Raw genomic sequence first — 18,846 nt, 5'->3', positions numbered from 1 at the left:
ACCTATAATTATTTTTTTAGGGATGTTAATTGAAGGGGGGAACTTTTTAAAAAAAAATCCCAGCAGCAATTACATTAATTTGGAATAGTGTGAAGTTGTCACTTGTGTAGTAAGAGGACATCTTGAAACTGACCTTTACCTTCTTTCACTGCATTTCTAACACACCTGAGTTACCTTTCTAGCTCAATATTTGTAGCAAATCTATCTCTTCACTCAAAGCCATTAGAAGTCAGGGCAAGGGCCAAACTTCTTTTCATCCATCCTCTAAACTGAGAGATCTCAATCTCTGGCCTGCTTGTCGATATGACAGAAAATTATTCCATTCTTTGGCCAAGATACTAGAATTCTGTTTTAGAGTCTTGTCAGATTCTGCTTTTAGACACTGCCTTCAGTGTATGCACATTTATATTTGATTTACATAAGTACAAAAAGGAGTTGTTTTCAGAATTTGGATTCACTTTCTCCCCTCCATGTATTTGTGCTATGGAAGAAATTCTTATCAGAAAGTAGATGAGGACTAGGAATGAATTTTCACTGAAACCTTAGTTTATTGTAAACACTGGCTGGGCCTTCCAATCTTTCTTCTGAATCATGAACACTAGGAACGTGTCATTTTAAAAGCAAAACTAAAGAGACATTTTTCAGAATGCTATATAAAATTACCACAGGTTCTGCCAAGTGAGCTGTCTAGATCCATTGTCTGGTCTGATCCTTATTCTTCTACCTTGTTTGGTTGTTAACCTTTGTTAATTGTTTTACTTGCCAAAAGGTTCTGGATCTGATAATGCTGTTAGTAATCTATGCTACAAATGGCAAGAACAAGAAGCAGATTGAGAGAGTGCTGAAAAACAAGATTCAATCAGGCTGCGTAAGAGAGCAGTTGCTGCGCAATGCCTTCCGTTACTACTTAATGGTGAGTACTTCTGCTGCTGTGGGATCCAGCACGCTGACAGTCTTTCCCCCATTCCATCCTCCGTCCAAAAATCTGCATGACTATTTATTGGTTTGCATACAGACCTTGCTTATTTTATCCACATGGCTGTGTACACAGGTACAGATCTGCATGGAGAGACATTAAAGTAAAACAGGCAGAGATGGTTACAGCTTTTCCTGCAATCATGGTGGTTTCAACTGCAGAAATGGCTGCTGGCTGCCTCCGCATGCTGCCTGATTTATTCTGAAGATAGCAAGACTTGTATGTGTGAACTGGCTCTAGGATTCAGGGTGTTACTGGCTCCTACAAAGATATGCTCCCTGAACATGTCCTTCTTTACGTCTGGAAACTGTCAACAGGAGACATCCTCATACGTACGCTTCCTAAAGCCAGCTGGAGTAAAACTTCCTTCTGGCAGAACTAGGCAGCGCTGGTGGCTTCTATCCCCTCAGAAGCCTCCTTATTGCTTGCCTCATTGTCTTATCGATTTACAATGTAATTTTAGAAATGTCAGTCTGTCTGGCAAATCTGTATGAATTGCTCCAGTATTTTGTTAGCTCATCTTTGTGAGATGTTGAAGTGTTTCCTGTAATCATTGCCAATCTTTTCAGGACAGTAAAATATAAAAAAACCCTTAACTTGGAGTAAGATAGACAATTGGAAAGATAGTAGAGGTATGTATCAGAATCTCCCTTTTTTCTGTCTTTATCTAGGTTATGAGAGACCTCTTTCCAGCTGTCCTGTCACTGGCTGAGATCTTTGTACACTCGGCAGATCCCTGCATTGTCTCTTTTGGCTGCTGTATGTACAAGCAAGCATTCACAGTCTTTGACTCTTATTGCCAGCAGGTATAGTTCCATTCTCTGTTTGGTGAAGTGTGTGTGTGTTGTTGCCTTGTAGCAATTGACAGCTACTGGTTCTAATGTAGTGGGGGGCAGAATGCCATGGATCATAGAAGACAACCAGTTTGCCTCAAGTTTCCTGTTTTGTAGCCAGGCCTGTGCCAGTGATAGGTGAGATAGGGCATTGGCCAAAGGCCCTTTCTGGCCACAGCACTATTAGCCACCCTGCAGCTACCAGGGCTGGGCCATGTTCTGGTGGGTTGGAAATATTTAATTCCTCACATTAAACACCACTGAGAGGGAGGGAATAGTTCAGCATATTATTATTTATTAAAATTATTGCTTGCTCTTCACTAGAGAGGTCCCAGGGAAGGTTAGAACAATTTAAAATTCAGAATAAAAATAGATAAAAATCACAATAATATGATGAGTTCTGAAAATGCACACCTCTGGCGTCAAAAGTCAAACGTTTATCTGCACTTCTCTCTTTTATTTTCCTTTTGTTACATCAAGATGCCTGCTGTGATTAGTGTGATCAGCACATCTCTGTTCTGTGTTTTGCCCTGGTTTATGTAGAGTTTCTTGTCATTCTCTACAGTCCAACTTATGTAGGTGCAAACTATGTTAACCAGTAGGGGAAAGCTGAACAAGACTATACAGGCAAAGAAGGCAGGGCCGGCCCACCTATGAGATGCGCTGAGGCAGCCACCTCAGGCGGCAGAATCCCAGGAGGCAGTGTGCCCTTGACTGTTGGAAAAGTGGCAACTTCCAGCAAGATCTCACCAAAAGCTTGAGACATCTTGTGCCCTTCACTTTGTGGGCACTGCTGTGTGACCCAGCTAAAGGAAGCTTTGGACTCGGGTGGCAAAACAGGATGGGATGCCTCTGGAAGTAGGCAGCATGTCTAGCCTCTCTTATACCAGGTCAGGGCCATTCTGCCCAAAGCTGGACTGCATGCTTTTCATTTTTCCTTCCTTGTGTTTGTTCCTGCAGGAGATTGTGGGTGCCTTGGTAACTCATGCATGTGGTGGCAATAATATTGCAGTTGATGTCTCTCTGGATATGCTCATTGACCTAGTGTCTCTTCACACTTCATCCATAGTTCCTTATGCAGTCTTTCTGAAGGCAAGTATGATACAAAGCTAGGAGCTCTCACTTTGGTACTAACAGCTTAACAACTAACCATTCTTCTTTGGAAGAGTCTGAGCAGTCGGCTGGTGCTTGATGGTCCACCACAGTTTGGTTAATGGTCCACCTTTTGTGGTCCTTTACACAGAGGAAGTCAGTCCAGGTGTTAACAGTATACTTTTTGCTGTACTGCACATTCTGTTATTAGAATTTATCATGAAGATATGGAGTACTTGGCATGATTCCGATCTCTCCTTTTCAGAGCATTTTAGATTATATGGATAATCTAAGTCCACAACAAATCCGGAAGCTATTCCAGATTCTTAGCATGCTGGCATTCAGCCAGGGGCACAAAAGCAATCACATTCAGGTGAGTAAAAACATACTGAGTCCTGTAGATCCTGATGGTTATGCACTGTATTGGCCTGGCTATAAGCCGCACCCGCAAATAAGCCACACCTTTAAAATTCAAGGTTTATTTACGGGTGCGGCCCGCCTCCCAGCACTAACGCCCTGAACAGGGGGCGGCCGGTGCTCAGCACCCCACTCCCCAAGCCGGTGCTGGCACTCGGCTCCAAATATAAGCTGCACTTTAACTTCTCAGAGTCGGAATTTGGAAAAAAGTGCAGCTTATATTTGGGCCAATACAGTACTACCTCCAAGATGGAATTCCTTTGAGTACCAGTTGCTGAAGAGCACAAGTGGGGAGCATTGCTATTGCACTCATGTCCTGATTCTGGGCTCCCATATGCATCTAGTTCGCCACTGTGAGAACAGGATGATGGACTAAATGGGCTTTTGGTCTGATCCAGCAGGGATGTTCTTACGACCTAATTGCAAATATCTAGATGCCATTGTGTGTGTGTGTGTGTGTGTGTGTGTGTGTGTGTGTGTTAACAGGGAATGGTCAAAATTTGCTGAACGTTGCTGATACCTGCTACCTTAGAGAGAAAACATTTATCCACTTCTCAGACTTACTCCACTGAATTCCAGCACATGTACTACTTCTACCCTTTCAGGTATTAGAGATTTCACGCATAATTCAGTGGCATGAGATTTACTGTGACTGCATCTGGATGAGGCGTTGTTATTTCTGACATTCTGGTTCCTCTCTTTCCATGCAGGATGACATGCATATGGTGATCAGGAAGCAACTCTCCAGCACTATTCCAAAGTATAAGCGCATTGGTATTATTGGTGCAGTTACCATGGTGGGAAGCATGGCAGCAAAGAGGTGAGGAAATGGAGAAGAATTCACACACTGTCGTTTAACTCTTTTCTATATACAGATGGCAACCGAGGGTGTCTCTTGAAAACCGCACCATGAAAAACCCAAGAGAATATAGCAATTTTCAAAAACCAATTTCCAAATATATAGGTTGCCCAAAAGAGCTCCATTAAGGCTGATGCCAACAGTATGCCTTAGAACAGGGGCTTCCAAACTGTCGTCCATGGGCAAACTTCATTCAGGTGGATTTGTGGCTGAAGACAGGAGGCAGCTTATCCATTGTGTTAAATATGGTGATTTTTAATTGTATTTTTATTTATTCATTTATTTCTTGTATTCTACTATATTACAATTTGAAGTTTCTGGAATTCAGATTGTTATACAATAAAATACAATTATATAAGAACTGAAGGACGCAATAAAAATACAGTTTAAAATTGTACAGCATCTAGCACAGTGCAGTACAGTTGCTACAACAAGCAGAAAAAAATCATTAATTGGTCCACCAGGACCCTCAGTAATTTTTAAGTGGTCTATGGGGAAAAAGAAAGCAGAGCCTTAGAAAAAGTGAGCAGCAGGATTTCTGTGTTCCCTGTGTACACACAACGTATACCAATAGTGCAAGAGAGATGAGGGGCACACCGCTTTTCAAATGTCTGCCAAAATGTTGTAGAGCCTAATGATCTGCAATACATTTGCATATGATTTATTGATGCCTTGTTAAAGGTGAGGTAGAATTCTGCGTTCCTGGGCTTTTGAAATGAATGCTATCAAAATGCATTCTGCAAATTAGGAAGGGACCCCTCCATGGTATTGTTTTAATTCTGTGATATGAAGTGCTGCATGATCGAAAACACAACAGAAACTATAAAATAAAATAATAGTGTTCTTGTGAAGAGACACAATTCTTACTGGATTTCAGTTTTCAGTTCATTAGGCAATAGTATTTGGGGTTCGTTTGTTTTAGAGAGTAAGCCTTCAGAGGATATGTGAGCATTTATGGCATTTGAAGCCACCTCCCTACCCATATGGGACTGTGACAGTTATATCATTGTGATGATTAATTGGACAGTGAATGATGATCAATGAGATGTAAAGAATGTAATGAATTTATGGTCTTTGAAGCAGCCTTAGTTCCATTTCTGTGGCTCAGAAATGTATATGCGAGCGCCCAAGTACATCTGTTAAAAATAATTACTCTAAAATATAATTTCAGGAGTAAAGAAAATGGACAGCTCTTGGAACGGGCACAGCTGAGCAAGGAGCAGTGTAGACAGGCAAGTATTTGGATATTTGCAGGACCCCTCTGGGAATAGGTAGTATGTGGGGAAGAGATGTGTTCTTTGAAAAATTGCAGCAGAACTGAATGGGAAGGATCAGTCAGTGTAAAGCTTGAGGAGATATTCAGACCAACATGATGCTTGCTTATTTATTAACTTAGAATTTAAACTGACCGGAATCTGCCCCAATTTTAACATGGGGGGGGAGTCGTTAGAAAGTTTCTGCTTTTCATTTTAAACTATCTCCTTCTCTTATGTGCTAAAGAGGAGATGGGAGGAGAGAATATTCAAGCCCAAGGCTTGTCAGAGCCTTTGCTCATAATGCTAGAAACCATGGTTTAGCATTATGTGAGGTGAGGCCAGGTAAAGAGGTTAGAAAAATAAACTTGGAAGAATTAATCTGAGAATGGATGAGTGGGAGTTATGGGAGGAGCAGGATGTCAATGTCAATAAGACAAGGTGTCAGTGTAGATTTGTGCACACAGAATGCGTTTCAGAGATAGGTGTCAGATATTACTTAACATTTGGCTGCTGGTATTCCTTATAATGTTCACAGGGGAATGTGCACAGGCTGCCTGCACTTGTGGAACCATCACAAGTTGCCTGTACAATTATCCTAGCACAATTATGAGAAGAGCCGTCGACCAAATGCCAGAGTGACATTCATTTGGCTAATGACATTTCTTGTAACCTCTAAAGCCACTTGGGGGTTTGTGGGCTATGTGCGAACATTGGAAAGCTGAAACCATATCATCCTCCAGTAACTACTCTGCTTCTTTTTTTCTACAGATTATATCTTTACTAGAGCTGGTTTGCTCTTGCTGCGGACAGGTCCCCCAGGCCTTGGCTCTCTATTATGATGAACTCGCCAACTTGATTCAAAAAGGGAATTTGGATTCTCAGATCCTGGTAAGTTATAGAGCTATTGGTCTGCATCCATTCAGTTACAGACATTGTATAACCGCAGCTGGGATAATATTAGCTGAAACAGTAGTCTGGTAAATCATGGTAAACCTTAATCTGAAGCAATTGTGCTCATACACATTGCTCCAGTTGCTCCTCCTGCTCCCTTTACCAAGCTGAGAGGAAACCAACCACCACGCTAGCTTAGCATCACATGCAAACCATTGTTCATGGTTTGTTTCTCTCTCTATAAGCCATGAGTTGAAGGTTTGTTTTTTACTTCATGCTCTTGGTTTACATGGAAGAAACAAACCATGAGCGCTGGTTCACACGTAACACTCCGCCAGCACTGTGGTTGGTTTTCACCTGGCTTTTGGCAACAGAAGAAACAGCGTGGATGCAATTGGAATAACATGCACCAGCATGCTGCATGTTTGTGGTAAGCCATAGTTTGTTTCGGACTTCTTCTGACTTCTACATCCTAAAATCTTTTTTCCTTAAAGAAAGTTTAACTTGCTGCTTTACTAAATCCTTAAATAAAATAATATCTTGTTTTTGGAGGGAAAATAAGGTTTTGGCCCCACACCTAAGTGCCATACCACTTGAACCAGTATTGGGAGTAGATTAGGCTAATTAAAGTCTAGGAGGGTAAAGGGGTTCTCAGTGGAAGCAGTCAAAGGAAGAGTAGTGGGGGATAAAGGAGGAGTTGCTTTAGCTAGTTTGCATGCTTCACTTCCTGCTTTAGCCTACATCGTCACCCTTCAACATAATTCTTTAAAATGAATTTTCCCTGTGGAACTGTCATTCTTTCAGGAGTGGATTGAGAACAGTGTGGAGAAGGACTTTGAGAGAGATTTTGTGACAGATCTTCTCCCTATAGAGGACAGGTATTTCAGGAAAAAAATACCATTCACCTCCTTTAGTACAAAAAAATTTAATTAGTTATTGTACCATTGGCCATCAATTGATATTTGATTCCTCTGCAGTGCTTTTCTGCTCCCGGTGAAGTCCCTGTATAGCTTGGAAGATGACAAAAGTGAGGGAATAATTGCTATTAACTTGTTGCCTCTGCTGTCCCAGAGCTATTTGAGCAAGAATGTAGATGAAGTAGCAGCTAAGAGCCATGACAAAAGGTCAGTGGTGCTTCTCTGTTCTTATTGGCCAAGGCAGAATGTGACTCCTAACACATACTTTTTAAAATTTAAATGGAATCATGGAAATATGTTGTTTTGTTCCTTCAGAAAGAACTAGTCAGGATGGTTATGAAGAAAACACGCAGACATTTCTGATAAATGTAAAAACAAGGGGAAAGAGCAGCAGACTCACAGTATTCCTTTTCAAAACATGTCTCATTGCCTTGCCACAGCTCACCTTCCCTATCTCTCCAGTTTGCTTAGTAGTGCATCTGCATCTCCCAATTATCCCAACTTTTTTCCCTAGTCCTTGCAAATGGGAACAAAGATTCCAGTTTCATGAGAGGAGGCAATTTATGCAACAAGAAAGATGCAGGCAAATTTAAATATACTTTTAAAAATTTGCCAAGTTTTACATTGTCAGAAGAACGTAGTAAGAACACATAAAGTTGCCTTAAGCAAAGTCCAAACTATTTATTCACCTAGCATAGTATTGTCTAGGGTTGGGGTGGCTAACCTGTGGCCCTCATACATAAACACAATGAATATGCCTATTAAAGAGATCCCCCAAGGAAACTACTGTTGGTTTTTTAACGTAAAAGTGGTGTGAGATAACTTGGTGGTCATTTATTGGTCCTGTATAGATTTAGACCAGGGCAGCCAACATAGTTGTTGGACTCCAGTTCCTATCATCCCAGACTGTTGGCCATGCTGGGTGGAGCTGATGAGAGTTGGAGTTCATCAACGTCTGGAAAGGCTGCAAGTTAGCTGCTCCTGATCTAGGGCTTCAGACTGGTCTTTCCAAGCCATGTCTGGAGATACTGAAGACTGGACTAGGACATTTTTCATTTCTTCTCTCCTTTCTCTCCCCAGGGTAGTGTCTCCTCTGTGTTTGTCACCATTCTTCCGACTGCTGAGACTCTGCATGGCGGAACTGAATAAAGGGAGCTTGGATGATGTTGATGCCCTATTAGGTACAGGTTATGGACAGTTATCTCTGTGAATGAATGGCATTTATTGCTTTAGCCCATGGACTACAGCAGAAGATAGTTGGCTCTGCCTGTCCTGTAATCTCTTTGAGGACTAGGGATGTTCAGAGCTGGGTTGTGAGCAAAACATCTTATCTTCTAATTTGTTGTCTCCTAAGTTATACTATTAATTCCCCCAAAATGGACTGAATTACAGTGGTACCTCGGGTTAAGTACTTAATTCATTCTGGAGGTCCATTCTTAATCTGAAACTGTTCTTAACCTGTTCTTAACGTGAAGCACCACTTTAGCTAATGGGGCCTCCTGCTGCTGCCATGCCACCGGAGCACGATTTCTGTTCTTATCCTGAAGCAAAGTTCTTAACCTGAGGTACTATTTCTGGGTTAGCGTAGTCTGCAACCTGAAGCGTATGTAACCCAAGGTATACCTCTGTACTAGGAATCACTGGTCGTGTGCCATTTACCTCTCAGGCCAGCTGAACTTTGTGAAGGTGGCAGTGGGTGGGTGCTTTGATTATGTTGAACTTAAGTTAACTTAAGCCCTGGGGTTTTGCCATGTTTGTTACAGGATGTCCTTTGTATCTGACCAACTTGGAGGTGGTAGGAAAGTTAGATTCCTTATCGAAGCAAGAACGTGAATTCCTCTGTTCTCTTCTATTTCATGCCCTCAACTGGTTTCGTGAGGTGAGCAGTACTATGCAAGAAATAGTTAATTTCCTACTCCTTCAAATTCTGGCTAATAGGCCAGATGTCTGTCTGATATGACAATACTATCTCCCCAAAAACATAAAGGGAAGCGTTCCTAAACTGGGTTCTGTGTGTGTCTAAATGGAGTCACATTTTCATGACATAAATATTATTTTTGCGTTTGGGGGTGAAGAAGTGTGTGGCTTCCTAATTGGTACATGTAAAAAAATACATGCCTTCAGAAGTACACACTTTTTATAATACAGATATTAATATTTCTAACTGGAAAAATAAGTGTACAAAGGAGCCTCCAGGGTTCTTTTTATTCATTTTAATTGTTTTCTTTGTTTGTCACATTACTTTTGAAAAGAGTGTCTGCCCCAAGATCTCAGAGCACTGTCTCATGCAGTATAGTACAACAGTTTCAAAAAATATATCTGCATCATTAAAGCTGTGGGTTCCTGGTCAAGGGGATGAAATTTGCAGATGCACTTCACCATGTTGTTTGGCTGACATTTTATGGTCCAAGTCAGCAACTTATTTATAACAGGTGATGTATTTGGAATTGGACAAAGGCTGAAGGACACAATCCTTATTGTGGAGTGCATTAAGATGTCTCTCCAGTGTGCTCTGGAAGTATCAGATTCGATAAAAGGTTTAGCAGCCATCCTAGATTAGCAGAGGTAGCTAGGAAAGGAGATGTCCCTTTCTCAGTTTCACAATTTCGCTTTGCCTTTTAAGGTGGTGAATGCCTTCTGTCAACAAGATGACCCCGAGATAAAGGGGAAAGTTTTGACTCGGTTACAGAACATTACGGAGCTACAGTGTCTGCTGGAAAAATGCTTGGCAGGTGAGCAAGAACAAAATTCAGGGTTAAAGGGCATGGGGGAAAGAGAATATCCAGTATCTGCATATGTCTACAAGTAGATGGGCTGGCAAACAGGTTGACTGTGGTTTTTCTGCATGTGTAGGATTGCTGCACAGTTAGAGCTACCTGTATATTTCTCATTGCCACATGGAAATACAATTCATGTAGAAACTTTGTAATGTATGAAGGCTGCCTTAATGTAGTCAACATAATTGCTTCCCCTTTTGTTTCTCAGCAAGCCCTGGATATGTTCCCCCTCTTGCAAATTTTGATTCTGAAACCTCAGAAGGAGTACCTGTCATCAATACCATTGGTGCCACCAAAAAGAAGAGCAAAGGTAACATATGCTAAACTTTATTTTTAAAATAAAAATTCATGGAAGGATATAATCGAGACTATAAACTTTTTTTGCAAATAAGTCCAGGAATGCAGAAGAGGTTACACAATAAAAAGACTGTATAGCACAGCACCTCAAGCTTAAAGTATAATTGTGCCTTTGTTCAGTGAAGGATTCTGTATATCATGGCCTGTATACCATGGTGCTGCAGGAGTATCAGAAGGGCTGGGTCGACCGGGAGGCTGCCAGGCCTCCACACTGAGAAGGGCTCCCCTCTTCCAGGCTTACCCAGTTCTCTGTCTCTATAGCTACTCCTTCTTGTGAGTAGTAGTACGGCAGCAGTCACTGCTGCGCTAGTGGCATTCCTTTGGAGAGTGAAGATAGGGAGAAAGGTGTTAGCATGAAGGTATTGATTGTTCTCCATGTCTGAGGGGCAGACTTTGTTTGGAAGGCGCCCAGTGTTTGTGGAGTGTGTTCCTCAAGTGCATAGCGCCTTTCTCCAAGTGCCCCCAGCACCTCTCCTGAATGCAAAGTCCATATGCAGGGAGCCTGTGAGGCAGCATACCACACACCACAGATGTCAAGAAGTGAAGTGAGCTGTGCTTGGGGCATGCACAGTTTGAATCCTGCAGGTACAACCATGGGATTGAATTGGAGATCCACTGGGTCCAGAGGTCCCATTTGGAGTGGCCTCAGTGGGGCACCAGGTGCTACTGGGCCCAATTACTGAGGACCAGGTCCTCTTCGTTGACTTCTGTGGTGGTGTTTCCATTAGGCCATCCTTTTTGCTAGCTTAACTCACGCAGGGCTCCGAGGGTCACATGACTGATCAGACGGGGCTTGGGATGCACATTATGTCCCCCCTCCCTCCTGTCCTGGAACGCCCCTTATTCTGGGCTTGCACCAGCTTTGGCTGCTGCAGGAGTTTGCATAGCTCCATCTGAGCCAAGGGTGGGGACTTAGCTGTGTCAGGAACTTCCCAGCTTAGCTGGGGATCTGCTGCATCCAAAGATGCTCATCCCAACAGATCTTGCCCCCTTTCCCTCTGCTTGTGAAATGCTCCCTTGTTTTTCAGGGCAAAAAAACCCCAAATCTGATAATGGCAAAAACAGTTCTGCAGACAACTCACAGCTGGATGAGAACACAGAAGCAAATCAGCCTGAAGCTGAGATCAGCCAACCAGAGAAGGTTCTATATAGCCCAAGTTCTTTTAAGGAGTATACAAAAGGAAACTAAAAAGAGCAGACTGGGGTGCTGTGGGTTTTCCCCCTAGAAATTTGAGCGTTATTCTCTCCCTGATTATGAACATCCTCTCATGAAAAATCTGATAAACCGCATGATAAAAAAGCAGCATTGGTGCAAACATGCCAGGGTAATTGGTATCCACTCAGTGGCTTAAGGGGTTGGGGCCAGCAAAAATGCATTTCAGATTCTTAGGGTGCCTTGGATTTTTCAAGTCTTAAATCGGTGTACCCATGATTTGTTATTTTTCTTATATTCTTTCCTTCTGGATGTGCAGTACACTGGCAGCATATACAAATACATGCCCCCTTAGTGAAAATCTAAGACAAGACATTAAGGAAGAAGCACCATAATCTGAATGTGCAGTCATTTCCATATTGTTTGGCAGTGCTTCTATCTTCCCATTCTGTGATGCTCTTCCAATTCTATTGTCCTATAGCTGTTTTTAAGCACAGACTAGGATGACTATCTACCTGTCAGGGATCCTATAGCAGCAGCATTTCTTGCATCAGCAGTGGGTTGGGCAAAGATACCTTTGAGATGCCTTACATTTCTATGATTCTATACTGTTGAAAGGGGAATTTGCACAGTCTGTATCTGTATATGCCACCTGTGTATTTCATCTTATCAAATGCTGGCAAAATGCAGAGTTACTTTTGCACTTGACTGGCACTCAGTCAGTTCCCAGAGATGTGTCCTGTGCAAAGAAATATGTTCTTGTTCTTCTTTTCAGGACTCCACAGAAAAAGAACCAGAGACTCCTTTGGTACCACTGCAGAGTTATAGTGCGTATTTCCGTGAACTAGACTTAGAGGTTTTTAGCATTATTCACAGTGGCCTGCTGACCAAATCTGCTCTGGATACGGAGATGCACACAAAGGCATGTAAATTTAAAGAACAATGACATAAACTTCAGTCTACTTACTCTCACCTGTTGTGGTGATAATACACAGCAGCAACACACATTGTCCCATCCTACTCTGATATCTCCTGAACTTGCATTTTTATGTAGTGCTATATTGAAATGCCTGAAGATCCCAGAATACTTCATTTATAGGCACCATATGAGCATTTGGCTTAATTGTGTCATATTCTTCCCTTAAATTTTTAGACCCATGAAGTGGTGCAGATTGGGCCAACACAGCTTCTGTTCCTTTTGGACGATCTGAGTCGTAAGTTGGAACACATGCTGATTCCAGCTGCTGCAAAGAGAGCCCCCTTTTTTAAGGTACGTACAAAAGAGATAGCAAGAAGGCATTGTGTTCCTTATGTCGGGGACCAAATGCAGCTCCCCAGGCCTCTAGCCTGCAGGACTCTCCCCAAGGCATACATCCTCCCAAACCACAGTTGTCATCAGCTCTGCTTTACAACCTACTAGAGGTTTTTTGGCCCAGTTGAAATGTGTCCTTGAATTCTGATAGTGCTTCTTGCTTGCCTGGGTGGAGGGCAGAGAGGGATGCGTTGAGTGTGTAAAAACTAGCCTACAGTGGTGCCTCGCAAGACGAAATTAATCCGTTCCGCGAGTCTCTTCATCTAGCGGTTTTTTCGTCTTGCGAAGCAACCCTATTAGCAGATTAGCGCTATTAGCGGTTTAGCGTCTATTAAAGGCTTAGTGGCTATTAAAGGATTAGCGGCTAAAAGGCTATTAGCGGATTAGCGGCTTAGAAAGGGGGGGGAGTGAAAAAAAATCGGAACACTTGCAAGACGTTTTCGTCTTGCAAAGCAAGCCCATAGGGAAAATCGTCTTGCAAAGCAGCTCAAAAACGGAAAACCCTTTCGTCTAGCGGGTTTTCCGTCTTGCGAGGCATTCGTCTTGCGGGGCACCACTGTATTGTGCAAAAGTAATGCACTCTCTTTGTCCCTTGTGCATTCTGATTCACTCTTGTATACTTCCTGGTTTGATCAAATTATAGTTTGTTGTTAAACCTAATTTAGTAAACTATGGTTTGATCAAAGTAGGAAGCTGGGGAGGGAGGAAGTCCAAGCCACATTTTTCCAAGTTTATTCTCTTCAAAAGGTGACCCAGTTATGTGCCCAGCTTTACGCGGGTACCAGCCATGCACTTTAGTCTATACTGGAGACAATTTCATGTTTGCTGAGCATTCATTGGTAAAATCCCTTTCACCTATACTAAGGTTTGATCACTGCATAAAACTTTAAAAACCTTGGATTTTCTACAGGGAAAAGGAAATAGAAATGTTGGATTCTCACATCTTTGTCAAAGATCATCTCAAGAAGTGATTGAATATGCTGTTGAACTCTTGAAGCCACTGTGTAACCACATGGAAAATATGCACAACTACTTCCAGGTTAGAAAGTAAATTGCTTAGACTACATCAACATACAATGTGTGTTTTATCAGGTATCGGGTTTGTTTCCATCATGAGTGTTTTGTAAAGTAGGTGGATCACAATGTAAGCAAGCAAATGGCAGCTTTTTACTTAATAGTTTGTTCTTCAATTAAGGCACTGATTGCAGAGAACCATGGTGTGATCGATGGGCCAAGGGTCAACATTCAAGAACACCACCTCATGTCATCCTGTTACCAGCGATTATTGCAAGTCTTTCACCTTCTGTTTGCTTGGTGAGTGTGTGGAAGTGCAAATATGACAGTGAGGATGAACCATCACTCTTATTTTAGGGCTCTTATTTTTCTTCTTGGCTAGGACTCCCATCAAACAAGCCATTCTTAGCTAAGGTCAGGAACGGGCTCCTGTGAAGCTCATTGTCATATAGCCCTGACACAGTTACTTTGTCAGATTAAGACAAGAATGTAAGCAAAACTTTAGGGTGCTCAACTATGCAATCAGAGCTGATAGTCCTCTGCTGTAGAAATGAGTCCCAAGAATTCTGACGACATGTGGCTGGCAGTCTGTGTAAGCTTGAAGAATGCTTACATTTCTCTTCCCCACACTAGGCATTATTGCAAAAGGTGATTGATGTCTTCTCTTTCCTCAGGAGTGGTTTTTCTCAACACGAAAATCATAGCTTGCTGAAATCTGGTCTTCGTGTCCTAGCACATAGACTCAAGCCAGGGGAGAGAGATCTCCCTCTTGAGGAGTTGCTCAGGTAAAATAAAGAACATGTCCCTCATGGTGCACCCCTTAGTGTTTTTTTAGTCCCATTCTGAATAGACCACCTTTCCTCTTGTCAAAGTGCCTGATCCTTCCGGATAGTTTTTCAAATGGATCTAAAAGGTAAAGATTCAGAAACAGGATATAGGATCCATCACTGGGCACGGGAAACTGAATATTAGAATGTGTTTATTATGCCAATTTATCAGCAATGTTGTTAATAATAGTAATAGTAATAATAATAATTTCTTTTTTGTATCCTATAGTCAGAGTTTTCAATACTTACTGAACTTCCAGCACAGTATTCCCAACATTTACTGTGCACTGAGCCTCACTCAGCTTCTGCTTGTCATTACTGAAAAATCTGGGACTAGCCAGAAAAGCAATGAAATAGGTAATGTGTACAGAGTTTCCTTGCATTGCATAGCTTTAATTTGTATAAATTACGTGTAGTTTTGAGAGTTTCAGCAAGCACATTGAAGAAGGCATGCTATGCTTTCAAAAAATAAAATGTTGAAATGATTTAATTTATGGTTAGTGTTTCTTAACTAACCTAGATGGAAAGTAGGATTCCAAAGTGGATGATGCACACAATGTTTGTACGTCTTATTGGAAATTCCCTGAAAACAGGGGGGAGCTTTGTATGTCACAACCCAACAGAGATCATTGAAAAATAGTTACAGGATTATGAGACTATGACTCCAATGGGTGCAGAACCACAGGTGCTTGAGCCCACAGATGTCACAAATGGCAAGAAATAAAAGTTGATGCAAAATCACATGGTGTGTTCAACACATGTTATCTGCCTAGCTCATGGATAGCCAGTATGGTGTCCCTAAAATGTTGCTGGACTACAACTCTCATCATGCCAGACCGTTGGCTTTCTTGGCTGGCCTAATGGGAGTTGGAGTTCAGCAACCTCAGGATAGCCCCATGCTGGCTACCTGACTGAGACACTGAAAGCGGATCAACAGACTGTTGCATGCCCTGCACAATAAAATAAATCCATGCATTCTTCTTTTGTTCTTCTTCGACAGCTTCCATCACTAAACATTTTCTCTGCCAATCATGGCTGCAGCCCAGTGGAATTCGTCAGAAGGGCACCCAGTTTAATGATGCTCTCCACACTTTGTTCTGGTAAGGATGGCTTTATGTTTGAGATATAAGCATAATGCTCTCTACTTTCATTCCCACAAAAAGATCATGATGTAGCAGCCAGTTTATTTCATTTGACATTGAAAATGCCTCATTGGCAACGACTGAGATTGTTTAAAAATCACAATTTCTAATCAAATTGCATTTGTAATTACGCTACATTTTTATAATTATAAATGTTGATGAAATAGGGAGGAAAACATCTTTTATGCTTTTCTAGTACATCAAGCCAAATGTAATGTAATGTAGTATAAGCCTTATAAGGCTTTCTGATACCATATGGAATTCTGGTAATTTTTGTAAAAAAAAAAATTGTTCCACACAGTATCTATATGGAGCACACAGATAATATATTGAAGGCGATAGAAGACATTTGCAGTGTTGGGATTCCGCAGCTGATTCAATCTTCTAAGGATGAATACTCTTCCACTTACCCTACATTGACCAGGTAATGGGGACCTTGAGATTTATTTTTTCCATTGAACAGTTCTTCAAAAAGAAGGAATATTGGAGAAACTTATATTATGTATACAGCATGAATAATATGTAAATGCTTCAGAGAATAAGAATGCTCAGAAAGCTGTGTATTATTTCAAAATGGTGTGACTTCAGCACAACTTTCTATTTTCACCAGGCAAACTTTTCCAGTTTTCTTCCGAGTGATGATGGCTCAGCTTGAAAGCTCAGCGAAAAGCATTTCTGCTGGAAAACCATCAGATTCCAGTGAGGTAGGGTGACATAGGGTATCAGAGATTTCTAGCAGGAAGTCTGCATGCCATAGCTCTGGCAGAATGTGTTAGAGCGTGTTCAGCCTCACCATGTACTTCATTCCTGAAGCTCAGAGCTGATTTTGCACAAGTACAATAACTAAGTGTTAAAATAGCACATTTGTAATCGATTGTAAATGTGTGCACACTCAAACACTCCATAGCATTTAAGCACAATTGGATTAAAAGTACTTGCTGGAGGAGGATCAAACCCTCACTTGCATTGTTTATTGTAGGGAACCTCAGTCATATAAATGTGTTGTCTTTCATAACTGACAGTGGCCTAAATGAGATGTAACACTAACCTGTGATTTAGCATTGTGTGAACAAGCCTAGGTGAACCTCACTTGCTCATCACCACTTCCTCTCCCTCTCACCTCGAGGAACATATCTCCTGGCAGCAGCCAGATGATACCCAAATAAACATATTTCTACTCTTGTTATTCCACAGGTCCAGCTAGAGAAGTTGCTATGCTGGAACCTGGCTGTCCGGGATTTCCACATCCTTGTTAATTTAGTCAAGGTGAGCAGCCTTCACATTAACAAGGAACATGCATTGCTGTAATATGACCGTGCAGGATTCCTGTATTCTTATCCATTTAGTCAAAACGAGTGCCTTTATGTTTAACCTGGAAAAGAGTAAAAAAAATATATGTGGTAACCATCATCAAACATCTGAAGGGACTGCCATGCAGAAACAGGGGGCTGTTCCAGAGTGCAGACTAGAATCAATGGGTGGAAATTGCAGGGAAGCTGATTCTGGCTAAACATTAGGAGAAACTTCCTAACAGCAATTTCTTACAAGAGCTGTTCAGCTGGAATGAGCTGCCTCAGGACCTTGTACAGACTTTTACGTTCATTGGGAAGGTGGGAGGAATTGCTTTAACTAGCATTCTGGCTTCTCATCATTCTTTCTGCTGGATCCTTTACTCTTTCCAAACAGGTATTTGACAGTAGGCCTGTGCTCAGTGCTTGCCTGAAGGTAAGTTGAGGATCTGATGACAATGGTGGCTCCCACAGGGGCTTACAAATGCGTGAGAAGACAATCCCTGCCTTCAAGCTCACACAAAAGAAAAGGGGGCTGGGAGAGAGCAGGGCGGGGGGAAGCAAGCTCAGGTGCTATTTCTTAGTTACAGAGATCTGCAGTGAACAGCAGGAATTGAGGAAAAAATGGAGAGCATCCAAAAGTTGCTGGTCTCTCAGTGCCAAAAACAACCCAGGCAATCTAGGACTTCCAAGAGCCTTCCGCTCTGATACTTCAATTTGACTCTGCACCTGGCTATAATTGCAAGGCAGGGAGCACAGAACTTCATTCAGTGAAAGGTGCTTATTATGTGAACCTGGATGTAGGTATGAGGGAGCACCATGCTGATACTTGAAATTACTGGCACATGTACCTTCTGCCCAAGTATTCCTGCTACAGTAGAGAAACTTTGGAGCACAAATACCTTTTGATTACATAGCTACATTGCACTACAGGCATCCTATGAAACAGTTCCTGAGATTGTTTGGGAGAAACTATAAAAATTAAAATGATGTAAATTGGTGGCAGGGATATGCTTTAATACTTCTTCCCTGATTAGGCTGGAAAGGGAAATAAACAAATATGCAAGGTTCCATGCTCTGTGTTGTAAACTCATGGCTTGTTCAAATAGCATCTCCTAATTATTGTAAGCAATTACCACATTTTCTGCCTTTTTGTCTTTGCTCCATGTAGTATGGGCGTCTTTTTGTGGAAACATTCTTGAAGCTTGGCATGCCCCTATTGGACTGCAGCTTTAAAAAACACAGGGTAAGGTGTTGGAAACAGGGCTGTCTTCTGATTGACACGGGAATGGACTGAACAATTTGTGGCTGCTCTTTCTAAGCATGGAGTATAGTGACTGTGCAAATGATACAATGAAAATGGGGGAGGAAATGTTTGGTATAACTGAGTTGATCTGAGAACTGAACAGTGCCAATAGTGAAACAACTTATGTGCCTTAGTGACACTTCCTTGCAAACCTGCCATGACCCAGAGCATGGGATAATAGTAAGACAGTAACTCAGATAAGGGCTGTTTCGTGTGTTACTTTTAAATGTACATCTCAAAGAGGTTTAGGGGACATGTGGCAAATATGGGCATCATACAAGTACACTTGTCCAGGAACCAAGACTGTACACTTGGTAGCAAACCTGAGTTTGGTGTGATGTAATATGCAAAGCCGTCCTAATTGGTTCAGTATACCCCATTGAGTGAAAGTAGAGCCTTGAGTTAGTGATAATGCAGTATTCCAAGTA

The 18,846-nt window shown here is 41.8% G+C and overlaps 1 protein-coding gene across 1 annotated transcript in view; it reads left to right on the top strand.

Annotated features, from left to right (window-relative positions):
- Window positions 1-18,846, top strand: part of FANCD2 (FA complementation group D2) — a 40,894-nt gene that overhangs the window by 18,541 nt on the left and 3,507 nt on the right. Inside the window, exons 16-41 of the mRNA XM_083488640.1 lie at window positions 770-913; window positions 1,648-1,782; window positions 2,770-2,901; window positions 3,167-3,274; window positions 4,029-4,138; window positions 5,349-5,409; window positions 6,202-6,321; window positions 7,129-7,202; window positions 7,302-7,448; window positions 8,322-8,422; window positions 9,005-9,120; window positions 9,865-9,973; window positions 10,227-10,328; window positions 11,404-11,516; window positions 12,304-12,450; window positions 12,682-12,798; window positions 13,751-13,879; window positions 14,036-14,154; window positions 14,529-14,639; window positions 14,911-15,038; window positions 15,682-15,781; window positions 16,125-16,247; window positions 16,434-16,527; window positions 17,018-17,089; window positions 17,510-17,548; window positions 18,284-18,358. Coding sequence (XP_083344766.1) covers window positions 770-913; window positions 1,648-1,782; window positions 2,770-2,901; window positions 3,167-3,274; window positions 4,029-4,138; window positions 5,349-5,409; window positions 6,202-6,321; window positions 7,129-7,202; window positions 7,302-7,448; window positions 8,322-8,422; window positions 9,005-9,120; window positions 9,865-9,973; window positions 10,227-10,328; window positions 11,404-11,516; window positions 12,304-12,450; window positions 12,682-12,798; window positions 13,751-13,879; window positions 14,036-14,154; window positions 14,529-14,639; window positions 14,911-15,038; window positions 15,682-15,781; window positions 16,125-16,247; window positions 16,434-16,527; window positions 17,018-17,089; window positions 17,510-17,548; window positions 18,284-18,358 — 2,826 coding nt within the window. The remainder of the gene's footprint in view (window positions 1-769; window positions 914-1,647; window positions 1,783-2,769; window positions 2,902-3,166; window positions 3,275-4,028; window positions 4,139-5,348; window positions 5,410-6,201; window positions 6,322-7,128; window positions 7,203-7,301; window positions 7,449-8,321; window positions 8,423-9,004; window positions 9,121-9,864; window positions 9,974-10,226; window positions 10,329-11,403; window positions 11,517-12,303; window positions 12,451-12,681; window positions 12,799-13,750; window positions 13,880-14,035; window positions 14,155-14,528; window positions 14,640-14,910; window positions 15,039-15,681; window positions 15,782-16,124; window positions 16,248-16,433; window positions 16,528-17,017; window positions 17,090-17,509; window positions 17,549-18,283; window positions 18,359-18,846) is intronic.

This window comes from Podarcis liolepis, assembly GCF_965112155.1.
Source record: "Podarcis liolepis genome assembly, chromosome: 2".
Taxonomy (NCBI): domain Eukaryota; kingdom Metazoa; phylum Chordata; class Lepidosauria; order Squamata; family Lacertidae; genus Podarcis; species Podarcis liolepis.
Note: the sequence above shows the minus strand (reverse complement) of the source record. Positions and strands in the feature narration are given on the sequence as shown.